We start from the raw sequence: 14,214 nt of genomic DNA, 5'->3' as shown, positions 1-14,214 counted from the left end.
AAGAAATGTATTGTCGACAGCAAATACTATTGTTGTTTAATTAAGTTTTGTCTCTAGAGCTTGTATATTTTATTCATGAAGCACTTGTTTTGGATCAGATTTTGTTTAATTTGTTTAGCAAAAAAAAATGTTTAATTCAGATTTCATGAAAGGAAAATCTTCTATGTAGTTCTACAACATATTTAATGTATTTGGGTTAAAAAGCAAGGGCTGAATTAAAATTAAGCACTGAATATAAGAATTGCATTGTCTTGCTGACTTTTTGTACTGTACACCTCCTTTAATGCATTTGTTGGTTTGTCCTTTTACTTCTTGATTTAAAAGTCAGCTGTGCTTCAACTGCTTCTAACACATCCATTCTTATAACTGACTCACCAGAACCGTTTTCTAAAATGTACTAATAGGTGTAGCAGCTGTAATTACATGTGAAGCTTTTCATTTTCAATATAATTACTTCGTCTAACACAGTTTGTATTGACATTGTAACCACATTCAATGCACCTTTAATCCACAATTAATGCAATTTAAAATAACATGTTTCTATTTTCACTGATAATCTGTGTGCATTGTCATGATCTTCACATAAATCAGTGACAAAAGTTGTTGACTGTTGAGCCTGTATCTGATTGTATATTCCAAGAAGGACAACTACTTCTCTCGGCTTCAAGCCATTTTATCCCACGGGCAAAAATGACGGAGTTTTGGAAGTGCTGTGATAGCGCACGAAAACCTGATTTAGAAGTCGGGTCTCGTGCTTGGGCTAACGCACATCAAATAACGAATCATGCGCCCAGCCAATCAAAGCATAGTGAGGGGAGTAAGGTTACAACCAATAAGGATTCAGCATTCCCTTTAAAGAGGATCTGTGCATCTGCGATAGCGAACGGAGGGTATTTTAAAACAAAACAAAAAATAAATAAAAGTAAGACGACACAAGCGCATCAAGCAAGGCTAAAAAAATAATATTAAGCGACTACTTACGAAATAAAAAAAAAAGTAATCTATAAGCAAAATTAAGGTACATCTGCTTCCCTCAAACCCTATAATTGTTCCTCTGTAATTTCAACATCCATTACGACGAGCTATGTTGCGTAAAACAAGAAGATTTATATATTTTTTAAACAGTGTGAAATTTCTACAAACCTATGTAAATTGTCTTTTTAATTAAATATAATGTTCATCGTTAATTAACCACTTTACACAATCTACTAATTTTATTGCAGAATATTCAGTTTAAAGCTTAATAAATCAGATCAGTAACTGTTTTACAAAATTTAAATAACTTAAATGATAAGACATTAAGGGATATCTTAACATACATGCTTACTTATTTTTGTCACTTTTACAATTCTAAATTAAATGTTTTTCAATATTATAAATTTCAACACATTGTGCAAGAAAAGTACTCACCTGTTTTCTGCTTGAACCAACATCACTGATCTGTCAGATTATTATTAACTAAAGCCACTCTAATGTTCAGAAACGTACATCTCTGTTAATGAGACTAAGTTCATTAATTAAAAATAGGGTAAGTTTAGAGTCCAACATATATCTTCTTTCAATCTGATACAATAACAAAAGTCCCCTTTGAAGAGCTAACCTTAAGTATGTTATAATACCTTAAGCCTGTCACTTTCTAGAATCCCTTGAAAGGAGGACTGAATTTGTTCTATTCCCTCACTGAATAAGTTCTCTCTGTTTTCTCAATTTCAGTAGTTTTGGGACGGACCCTGGAGAAATTTCATTCAGTGAATTCTTGACCTAGCAATTGCCACAAGTTTATCTCTGGCTGCTGTCGGGATGATTTGACAGACACATCTTTCAAGCCATGATCTTCCAGGGGGAAGTCACAGGGAATTAGTTGCTGGATGATGCGTCTGGAGGAAGACAAGTCTGCGTTTAGCAACGAAGAGTGTCAGATATTTTATCAGAAGGGTCGCTGTAAGGGAGTGACAATTTGTACATTTTCCGGTTTGTACAAGTGATGACTATCTGACTTCCAATTCAGGTAAGGTTAAAAAAGAGGCCACTTTAATTATTTTAGTGAAACCCCACCCCAATGAAACATCCATACTCACATAATTTTCTATTTAATCATGAACTGAAGTACCCTAGTTTGAACTAAAACTGGCTGACTGTTGGGCGTTGGCCATTGGCATTTCCTTCTGATTTTCAGTAAGAAACAATCCTTTGGCCTCAGAATAGCCAACTTAGCAGCCAGTTAGCTGAAGTCTATTCAAATTTGAATGGCCAACTAATTGGTTCCTATTGAAAAAACAAAAGGCAAGCAGCTAGACTGTTATTTGGCTATACAAATTTGAATAACCAACTAGCCATCATTTCCAAGTTGAATATATAAAGGCCAATATTGTTTTAATTGGAAATCCAAATGACTAACTGACAGCCAGTTAGCACAGCCAATGAGCAACTGCCATCCAAGTTTAGGTCTCTAAATACTCCATAGACATAGCTTATAGAATCCAGCAGTTCGCAATAGTATTGCAGTACAGCTTATATAAACAGGAATGTTGGATCTCGAAGATATCTGTAGTTGGAAACACATGATGGATTCTGCCAATTGTATGTGCCTAGAATGTACCTGAACTCCAATGCACATGGTGTCACTTGAGGTTCACTTTGAACCATAGAATAATGGTTAAACAGCAAGCAGAAAGCAAGGGAAGGGAAGGATACAATGGTATTTAAAGCTATATATGCTTTGAAGGGCCAGTGCTTGAGATTCTCATATTAATGATGCTCTTACTAAATATATTTCAGCTTCTGGGTATAGTTAATTATCTTGTGAGAGCTACTGTATTAGGATGCTAGCTTGTAATAGACAAGAGCCTTGCAGCAGTTGGCATGTCAGACGTAAGCCTTTCTTTTCCTGGCAAAGGTTCTTTGTGTACATTGAAAAATTACAACTAGAAAAAATGGACATCAAAAAGGTTTTAAAATAGAAAATGCGTGAATGCGCCACAACAAAGTAGCTTTTATTCCAAAATATCAACACAAAGAGATATATTTTGCTTTAATTTGAAATGAAATAACACCTCATCATTTCAGTGAAAATGTTTGTTTAAGGGACATGAATATTGTCATTGTCTATGTTTCCCCCACAAATATCAATGAAGTGTTGTGCTGTACTTACTACCAAAGTTCTAACCGTCACATGATTGTCCTATATATAAAAGCCTCTGTGGTAGAGTGAGCTCCGTGATGAATTACAATAAGATTTTTTTTTTAACACATCAATCCACAATCACTCCAGTCCATTTCTTTCTGGAAACAAGTTACAATGTCTATAGGTATCAATGCCTTTACAGAGTTACCACAAGGACACCATTACAATTACCCTGAAGCAGAGCATAACATTAGTAGCAATGACTAATATAATGTATTTCAGACAAATATTGTATTTGGTCCTATACTGTGCCATGGTACTGCAATGTACAAACTTTTCTATTCAAACTGAATACTGGTTAATCATTCCAGTACTGAGATGCAGCAAAGGTAAACAACATTTGACCTGATTGTTATCGTTCAAGAAATTCCCATTTAAATTTTCAGAATGTTATTTAAATTATACTTACAAACCCCTGAGGTTGCGACACTGTTTTATAAAGTGGAAATACCACAGACTCTCAGAAATAAGACAAATAAACGATATTCAGATTAAGCATTTGGCATTTTGTAGCAGGGGAAGAAAAACATTTGATCAGCGTGACGTAGTAATTGTGAGTCCAAAACTACATAATCTGTTACCATTCAGTCATTAGTGCATATCGTTACATAAGAAAGGTATTATAAGGCCATTGCAGAAACACATTCAGAAAGTGATGTAAGAAAAAAATAAACAAAAAACAACTGAAATGCATTGTACTCCACAAACATTCAGATATGTCATATATCACTGCTGTCATTAAAATAACATTTTACGTTTTGATGGCGGTCTCCATATTTTTAGATAAGTATTGTTGGGGAGTGTTTTATGCCTTAAAAAAAATGCATGCTTTTTTCATTGTCTATTTCAGAGATTATAAAATGGTTTGTTTTGACAGCAATTCTGCTGTTCATCTATCTAGCTTGTGCTTACTGTCAAAGAGGAGATGTCAGATTTTATCCTGAAAAAATGTGTACATCTGATTTGTTTAATATCAATCGTTAGGATGTTTTTGCTGTTTGATTTGAAAGAATCAAAAGCAGGTAAAAAAGTTATTTTGAAATCAGGTCATCAGTCTCCTGGTAGCCATGGAAACATAGATACGAATTAGAGTTAAAAGTTAACCGCAGGGTGCAATGCATATAAGAGATGAACAACCTGGCTGGTATTCATGTAGGCAGGATAAAAGAAATAAACAAATACTATAATGCGATAGACCAGGGGTATCTAACTGGGGGTGTGCACGCCATTGGGGTATATCAAGGGGGTACGGAGGGCGGCTAAGAAAAATAATGATATGGAATTGATTTGTTAACTGTATTTTATATTATTTCATACATATTTTATTTTTGTTTAGCAGCCCAAAGTTTACAGTCTGACTATAGTTTCAAATTACCACCCACCTGTATACATGCATGATTTCAATTGAGCGGGTTTCATTAGGCACGGCTGCATTTTCAGTTAACAGCAGTAGCGGCCGCTTGAATTATTTTTGATGTTTGATAGAGTACATTCAGATTATCCTATGTATCGCCTCGAGAATTAATATATTTCTCGCTTGCAAAAAAAAAGAAAAAAAAACTGAAGGAAGAAAAAACAAGAGTACAGAAGATATCTACTTGCAGTTAGGGTTTACACGTGTGGGCAACAAAGATAAACCCATACCCAAGCACATTGTTTATTTGGAGGAGCTATCCATTGATTGTATAAAACTGTCATTATTTTATTAAAAATAAACTATGGGTTCCCGAGTGGCACATCTGGTAAAGGTGCTCCGCATGGAGTGCAGGATGCGCCCTATAGCCTGGACGTCGCTGGTTCGAGTCCAGGCTATTCCACTGCCAACCATGGACAGGAGCTCACGGGGGGTGGTGCAGAATTGGCTGAATGCCACCCGAGAGCTTAGGTTAGCCAGGGTGTCCTCGGCTCACTGCGCACCAGCGACCCCTGTAGACTGACCGGGCGCCTGTAGGCTTGCCTGTAAGCTGCCCAGAGCTGCGTTGTCCTCCAACGCTGTAGCTCTGGGCTGACTGCATGTCTGACCTGCAGAGTTAAAAGAAGTAGTCGGCTGACGGCACATGCTTCAGAGGACAGGATGTGTTCATCTTTGCCACTCCTGAGTCAGCGAGAATTGGCGACTGCTAACTTTACCATAAAATTCTGTCCTAAACCAACAGTTTGTCAGTCCCAAAAAATGTACTTGTTAATCAGATTCTTCTGCCTTTTATTGCAACTGTGGTGCCATTCAGTATGCCGAGACATGTAGGGGTACTTGAGCTGAAACCTTCAGACAGAAGGGGTACAGTTTAAAAAAAAATAAAAAAAAATTGAATAAACACAGGCCACTCCTAGGATTAAAACGATTGAGACTCAATATCTTCATGGATCTGGCTTCCAGCCACTGCAATCCTTTGGGAGGGGTTTGAATACTTGCAATTGATGAGACTTGAGCGGATGGAAAGCTGCCATGTAAAGCACTTGAGTGGTTGTATTGGCATAATCAAACCTTAATGAAGGGGACCACCTGTTTGCAGAGGGAGAAGCAAATGCTATATCCCTTGATATGTATGTGCATAATATAATATAATCTAAATGTACACCTTAAACCATAGAGAGGCTATTCACTGATGGCATCCTTGCATGACTTCATTAGAATATGACAAGTGCTAACAATCATAGAAGAAGTTGAGAAAGCACAAAGTCTTTTGCGGGGATTGAGTCACTTCTGCCCTGCAGTCTTCTGTGGCATTCATAAAGTAGAACTCCTTAATATGAAGCTGTGTATGTATTTGTATGCTTTGGGCAAATCTTATGGGACTGGGTCAGCAATTTTGAACAGGTGTGCTAATTTACCTCTGAGAATTGCCTCAAATGCTTCTGTATACATTCAGGGGAAACACTTTCCTTTAAATCTGCTGTAGCCTGAGTTAATTTCACTAAAACAGATTCAATTTGGTTTTCATGCAATGGAACCAACCTTGGGAAACACAAAACGACAGATGGTTTTCAGGAGAAAATCAAGTGATTAGCAAGACAGCGGCTGAGAGCAGGCTCTGTTTTTTGTGGATTTTGCTTCTTGTTTAACCATGGTGCTAATGGTGCTTTAAACCATGCAAAATAAAGGCAATTTGTGCTTCATTTATACAGTGGTTCGAAATGAAAACACAAGTTTAAGTTACAAGTTTAAGTTACCACATTCAAAACAGAATTAAAATAGCATACTAATACATACGTTACATTTCAGCACCTTTAACACCTATAACATATCTATCATTATTGTTTTGAGGGTTACATCACTTTAACTTATGTACAACCCAGCTGTTTCTCATTCCCATATTTCTGATGGATTAAGGATGGATCTAAATACAACACAGTTAATAAAAATAAGTTAATTTATTCACTCTTGAGAAAAGTTAAAGGATGCTTCCAGCAGTTGTTTGTAGCATAGAGCGATGAAGTCTTTGCTCCCTAGATCTGGTGGTGTATTGATGTTGATAAAGAACCTTTCTTGGGCAAACATGTATGTTCAAAACACAAGCTTTCAACACTGCATGGGCCCCATCATCAGGTTTTACATTTTTCTCATTATGTACTGTTTCACTTACTGCAATTTACACACATACAGGGGTGACTGTTTCACTACTGACAAAGTAACACACATGACGTCCCTATTATTCTATATGGTGATATTACCATGTGACTATAAAACGACTAGTCTATACTAACTTATTAGTGTCGGTTAAATAATGTGTATATATATATGATATAGCTATATATATATCTATGATGTTGTAAGAACTGCTGTTCACACATCTATATATATATATATATATATATATATATAATATATATATATACTTATTATTACCGTAAGTATATGCATGACACACACCTGAGATAAATACAATAACAGCTGGTTTGTCGTTTTTATGCTGACATTATTGCCTGATATTGGTAACACTTTAACTTTATGTTTGTATTTGTTGTTTCAACATTGAATGCAGTAAACTTTCACTATTCATTCTCATTTAGAGTTTTTCACATGTTTTCTTTTCAGCTCCACTTCACCTAACCCATTATTTTTCCATTATTCACGCCAAGTGATAAACAGACCATTAAAAGACTTCTAATAACTTATTATTGTCTTGGTATTTTAGGAATAAGAAAGGATAGAGACCCATTTGTCTGGACTATGAGTCTACGTGATGAGTATGGCCTAGCTGCCAGGACATGGCAGAGTCAGAGTTATCTACTTCTGTTTATGTCTCTTCTGGCAGTACACACCCAGGCAGATTTGGAGGCCCTAAAAGATACACACACCTGGAAAACAGGTAAGCTTGATTTTTTCTACCAACAAAAATAAGTGTGGGATAACTGCTCACGAAGAGTATTACATACTGTACAAAATGGAGACATACTGTGCTCTGAAATGGAGAATATTAATTGTTAGAATGTATAATATTACATTGTCGGCAAGTTACTGTATTATTTTTTTCATTTTTCTGTTTAGAACTACTACTTTGTGATATCACTGCCTCCTGTATAACATTGGAGAGAGTCTAACACAGAAATCAGCATTTTGTATATGTACGTTGTGGTATAAAGTAAAAAAAAAAAAAAAAAAAAACACACACACACAAAATAATCAAGCAAAGACCAAAATGATCTGTTGCACAACAAATGGGAGTAATGATGATGCTACTGATGTTACTCAAACGTAAAGTGGGTATCAAAGCCCTTATCAATGCTTCTTAAATAAAACACCAGTACCACTATCCATCATTACAAATAACAAAACAATATAGACATATTGGAAAGCAACTGGAGGAAAACAATTGAAGTTTAAGTTAAAATTTTCATCAGAAGGATCCTGAATACACTCTTAAAACAGAGAATTCAGATAGCTTGCTGTTGTCTTTAGAAATCAATCTTTGAAGGTTATACACTCGCATTAGAATAGAATTCAAGGTTTGGGCATCTAAAAAATATGTGCCATTGTACACAGTTATGAATATAAGTAGAAGCATTTCTTGGTGGCTTTTCCATAGCAATATTGCTGTGTGTGGAAAAAGTAATCACATACAGTATAATGATAGATTGTAATCCGCCTACACATTTTGAAAGCTAAATAATGACTTGCTGTTATGCCTTGTGGTAGATTTATTCCTTTGCTGGTGCACTGTAAAATAAGATAACATTTCTTAACACTGGTATTTTTAGAAAACAAGAAGATAATTGGATGTATCCCTGTAATCTGCAAACACCATGTCACACTCTAGGGTAAAACATGTATTAAATGTTTTATGATAAATATGTTTTAAATATTTTTAAATGCCAATTCAAGAGCAATGCATGTAGCACAGAGAGATGATATGATACCAGATGCTGGAAAAAATGGAAGGAACTGATAGATAAGACTTGCTAGTCTTTTTCATCTGATAGATTAAATATGACTGTTGTGGACCTCGGCCTAGTATTCTGATCCCCCAGCTCAGACACTAACACAAATCACAAATGTTTCTCGTTTTTTTTTTTTTTTTTTTTAATTTAGTAGTCAATTAATTTTACCTTGCTTTTCTCCAAATTTGACATATCCAATTGTATTTTTTTTTAAGCTCAGCTCACTGCTACCACTGTAGTGCTGGTTTGGGAACGGTGAAGACGAACACACGCTGTCCTCTGAAGCGTGTGCCATCAGCCTCCCGTTTTTTTTTTTTTCACTCTGCAGGCCTGCCGTGCAGCCAACCCAGAGCTACAGCATCAGAGGATAATGCAGCTCTGGGCAGCTCACAGGCAAGTCTGCAGGTGCCCGGCCAGTCTTCAGGGGTCACCGGTGCACGGTAAGCTGAGGACCCCCTGGTCGACCTAAGCACTACTCCCCCGTGTGGTGCTCTGCCAATTGTGCGGTGCCTCCTGGGAGCTCCCATCTACTGTCGGCAGTGCAATAGCCTGGACTCGTACCGGCGACCTCCAGGCTATAGGGCACATCCTGCAATCCACGCCTTTACGGGATATGCCACTTGGGAGCCCCCTGTTTCTAGGTTCTTTGTTCTTTGTTTTTTAAATAAATAAAAAAAAAAAACAAACAAAAAAAAACACACACAAATATTTACCAGGTGTTTTTTTTTTCCAGATTTACCTTAAATCATATCATTTTGCCTAGGTTTAATAAAAAAAAAAAAAAAGTAATTTACCCCAGAATTAGCTTAATACACAAATGTTAAAAAAATCCCTACTGCGTTCAGTTTGAGAATTAATCTTTTATGCGGGACTTTGTCAAAAGCTTTCTGGAAATCTAAATAAACCATGTGATATGCTTTGCAATTATCCATTATCGATGTTGCATCCTCAAAAAAATCAAGCAGGTTAGTTATTATCAGATGAGCAAAAGCAACTGAACTATGAAGATAAATAAACTTAGAAAAAAAAAACCATTATACAGAAGCGCACAGCACAAGAATTTCATTAAAACATTTTCTTTTTTTTTTTTTTCGACAGAAGGGTGTTCCTTTACCTTGAGTTAAGGCTATTCACAGTCAACACAGATAATGCGCTTTTCCACGCCGCCTTTCTTCACAGGGCACAGCTGTCCTAAGTTTTATTTTTATTGCACTTGCCAACCTGACATTGGCGCCTCTTGCGGCTCTCAGCGGGGTTTCCAGCTTCAGCTGTGGGTACACGCTGGGCAGTCTCCTTCTGTTCCAAATGCTTCTTACAGAATTCCTGTGCTAACTGTAAAATATATTCTCTCTTTGGTAAATTCTTCTCCGTGCATTCTTTGTAAAGTACCCAGGAGTTGATGGCTGCAAGGTCCAATACATTGTAAAACACCAGATGCGCCCAGCATTGATTTTGAAGTGGTGGACGAAACTAGACTCACCCGGGCCAGCATCGAAATTCAACAATAACTGTGGAAAAAACGGGTTTCGCCCAGGTGTCTTTTTCAAGTTCTGGTCCAATCTAGATTCACCCGAATGACAGGGGCAAGTGCCAAAAAAAAGTGGCAAGTTCGGGATCCGCCCAAAAACTCTGGCTGAAACTAGATTACCCTGGGCAAAACTAGACTCCCCAGACCACAGGTTCCTCTGTTAACACACACACACAAACACATGTATGTATTTTGCAATGTACCATATGGTAATTTTAATTGATTGTCTTTTTTGTAGCAGACTGAGTGTGATTGTATGTTCCTGGTGGTGCTATCTGGAACACTCTTGGAAATTAGACTTCACAGCTCAATGGGTTCTCATTCTGGTTAAACTATAGAAAATTGAATTGGATAGAATTTAAAATCCCTGAGTCATAAAATCAGTTTCCATACCCTTAACTTTTAATTGGCTTTACTTTTAATTCTCCATGGTGTCCAACAGAGATTGAATCGGGGGACTCCAATACCACAGATCAATACTCCACAGTACTGTAAATTTAAATAGAATTTAGAAAGGGTGCTGAAGCTTTTTAATGGTGTGAAAACATTTGATGCCACTTACAATATCTATACATTTATGATGAATCTAGCTCTGACTAATTGTAAATTGGTCTTCCCATCCAAGTCAAAGTCAAATGTTGTGTTCTGTACATAAGGAGGATCTATATTTTTCCTGCTGACTGACAGATTGATGAGTTGGTAAAAAGACAATCATAGAAGACATTGAATTTCCAGTCATTCGTGTTTATTTGTAGCAGCTTGGTGTTTATCATAGGAGGCCAGAGAGACTTTGTTCAAACAGCAGACCCCTTCCCTTGCGTTTGTTTGTGTGTCTTTCTCCAAAGAATCGCTTTTTAGATTAAAACTTAATAAAAACTTTCTCTTCACACACTAAAGCCCCACTCCCTGTGCGATTAGCACTTTCATTTCTTTCTCAGCAGTCGGGTAATTATTGTAGCTCCAGATGCCGCCAGAGTGATAAAGAGATTGATTAATTTCACTTGAAAGGGCATATGTTCAAAGGGAATCTAATCGGAACACCAGGGGTGAGGATTTGACATCCTCACAGCGCAAAGAAGGCTTAAGTGAGTTGAAGCCTAACCTATAGTGAGAAACCACTTATAAAACTAAATTCAACCAGTTTGGGTGGCAACTGGTCCATTTTAGAAATGTTATTCCCATTTCTGAGATCTTGTTTCTCGTAATGCAAATTAAGCCCAGGAATAGAAATTTAAAAAAGACCGTATTTGGCATTCTGCATTGAAAGAACAGGAGACATAAAGAAAACAATATTTGAAAGTCCGAAACTTTCTTGGTAGAAAAGCTTCAGTGGGTCAAATTTTGGTTTTAAAAAATCAAACATTGTTATACAGGTACTGTAGTTTCACACTTATAATTTTATAGAGACACCGATTATCTCTTGTTCCCGTGTTCCAAATGTATTTTACTGGAGCTATATTAAAAATGCTTCATAACGGTAAAAGTTGTCAACACTCACTCAATTTCATTACCCTCACTGATTCATTTGCCCTTGATTGATTCTGTATTAGATGAGCTAGCTTTCAGAGCACTCAGAGTGATTTAATTATTATGGAGCACATGGACCCAAATCAGATTAGAAGTATATTGATGCTCTGAACCCAGTAGTGTCGTGAACAGATGCAAAGCATATGATGATACTGGTATATGATACACAACTAGTGGCTTGTCTAAAGTAGTCAGGGTGTTGCTTTTGCCCACAGGGAAGGAGCTTGAAAGGTCACAAGCCATGGGGGCTATTTATCATGAAAGTAACTTCTGAAATTCTCATGTTTAGAAAATAACAGTACCCCCCCAGCACAACCAGCCACACACACAGTGTTTTAACTAAAGATAAATTATATTAGCAGTAATGTCTGTTGCTCAAGATGTCTGCAACTTTCTTGTTAATTTATTTATAATTAGTCTAAGGAACCTAATGTGCTCCTGGACAACGTATTTTACGTTTTTAGTTACTGACCTAAAAACAATTCAAATGTAAACTCAAGAGTAACTCCACAATGTGACTGTCTTCAGTTTGAGTGAACTAAAAACAACAGCTATTGTGTCTGCAAGGATAACCATAGTAGTCATTTGATATACTCACTCATAGCATTCTGTAGTCAAATGAGGAGTTAGATAATTAGTGAGAAATATGAAACTGGCCTTTGAATTAGTTGTTAATTTCCATGCTTTAATATACGTTTTTAACTTTTTACTACCATACATGCTGCCATTTGAAATTCATAAAAGTAAAACGTGTCCATAACAGGTATCCATAATGATCAGATTACACTTTCCAGAATGGGTCTTCATTTGTCATATTCCAAAAACATTCCAGTAAAGTGAAGTTGGTATTAAGATTCTGTGAACCCTCAATTTATGGTTATGTTTTTAAATGTCAGAGTAAAGTACGGGTTTAACCTTTGCTTATGAATCTGCCACCTCAGATTGGATGAGTTTTGCACATCAGAACAGATTATTATTTTGTAAATCGGTGACATTTATAAATCTGCTGTGATGTCTTAACAGACTGGCCTGCAGCAGTGATAACTCCACCAGGGGTGTAGTGCTGCGGGGTCGGCAGGGAGCACAGACCCCTCACTTATTGGGCAGGGAGAACAATACTTCCATACTTCACGTGTAGAATATTTAACAGTTTTGCTCCCATTAATGTATGGAGATAGATATACATGTGTATAACCCATACAAATAAGCAAAGAGTACAATAGCCATAAGAAACCTTTGAGCGGTAAATAACGAAAAAGTTTGTGTAAGAGAGGTGAAGGGAACCTGTATCAATACTGTGCTGAGGTGTCAGCGTTTTACAATTAGATGTAATGATTGGAACAGTTCTTATTTTTAGACCCATATATCAGAAATTTAGTAGTTAAAATAAAATGATAAACATTTATTTAAAACATAAAATCACAACAAACAAGCTGATGCACTTCTGTTTCAAAACCTCTGCCTCATTTGTTAAGTGGCTGCCTAGGACAGTGAGACGAGCTGATTCTGCACCAAACCATTCAATTTATGAGAAGGGGGAGTGTTACGCATAGTATTATACTCACAAATGCGTTATTATTATTATTATTATTATTATTATTATTATTATTATTATTATTATATAATAATAATATTTTATAATAATAATAATTATATTATTATTATGATAATAATAATAATAAATAATAATAATAATAATATTGCTTGGGGGAGAAGACTATATGTGATGTGGGGACTAATGGTGTATAAACTATTTTATACAATTTAAGGTGATATATGTACCATATGCACGCTTGCCACGATTTATCAGTATTCTGTTAGTGAGTGCTTGAAAATTCGAGTTTATTCATCACATCCCTTTTTGGAATTGGTTCTATTTATAAAAATAAAATAAAAAATTAAATCTTTTGGTCACGTCCGATTCAAACATCTAAACTCAGCATGTCGTTTGAATTACAGTGAGTCTGAATGTTAACGAACAGTCATTATCCAGACCTCTCATAGGTATGCTAACAAGTGGCCTGCCTAATTGCTTCTGCTAGGACTAAGTGGATGAAATTCGATGCAGCAAATTGATTTGAAACGGAAAATGTGACTGTGAACAAATAACCTGTCCTAGTTCTACAATTTCAGGCATGGGGATGGAAGATCACAACTTACCTTTTTTTTTTTTTTGCGAACTTGTGTAAAATTACACATTTGATGCAACACAGTAGCACAGTGTTAGATTTTTTGTTGTGGCACAAAAGGCTCAGTTTTGAACTAGTTTTGGAAATGATAGTTAACCCTAAGAGCACGGCAGTGTCCTGAGATAACCCCCCCCCCCAAAAAAAAAAATTTGTGCCATATTCCACAAAACAAACCTGGTCATTTATTTAACATTGAACACCAAATGGAAAATGGAAATATAATTATATTTCTGAGTACAATATATTTGTTGTGTTTTGTGCTATATAGTTGGTTACTGCCTTGGTTTTGCATTGTCAGCTACTTCAGAGCATATTTGTTCTGCAGCATCTATGTACAAATCTGTGCAGTTTGCAGAACCGTGGTACGAATCACAGGGAGTATGATAGACAGGCTTTGTCTCAAGACC

At 36.3% G+C, this 14,214-nt stretch overlaps 1 protein-coding gene across 1 annotated transcript in view; it reads left to right on the top strand.

Annotated features, from left to right (window-relative positions):
• The first annotated feature begins 4,312 nt into the window (after window positions 1-4,312).
• thsd7ba (thrombospondin, type I, domain containing 7Ba) overlaps window positions 4,313-14,214 on the top strand; it is a 103,873-nt gene continuing 93,971 nt past the window's right edge. The window contains exons 1-2 of the mRNA XM_041263733.1: window positions 4,313-4,430; window positions 7,321-7,494. Of these exons, the coding sequence (XP_041119667.1) occupies window positions 4,313-4,430; window positions 7,321-7,494 (292 nt within the window). The remainder of the gene's footprint in view (window positions 4,431-7,320; window positions 7,495-14,214) is intronic.

The sequence above is a fragment of the Polyodon spathula genome, chromosome 11 (genome assembly GCF_017654505.1).
Source record: "Polyodon spathula isolate WHYD16114869_AA chromosome 11, ASM1765450v1, whole genome shotgun sequence".
In the NCBI taxonomy this organism is placed as follows: Eukaryota; Metazoa; Chordata; class Actinopteri; order Acipenseriformes; family Polyodontidae; genus Polyodon; species Polyodon spathula.
This window is presented reverse-complemented; position numbering and strand designations above follow the sequence as displayed.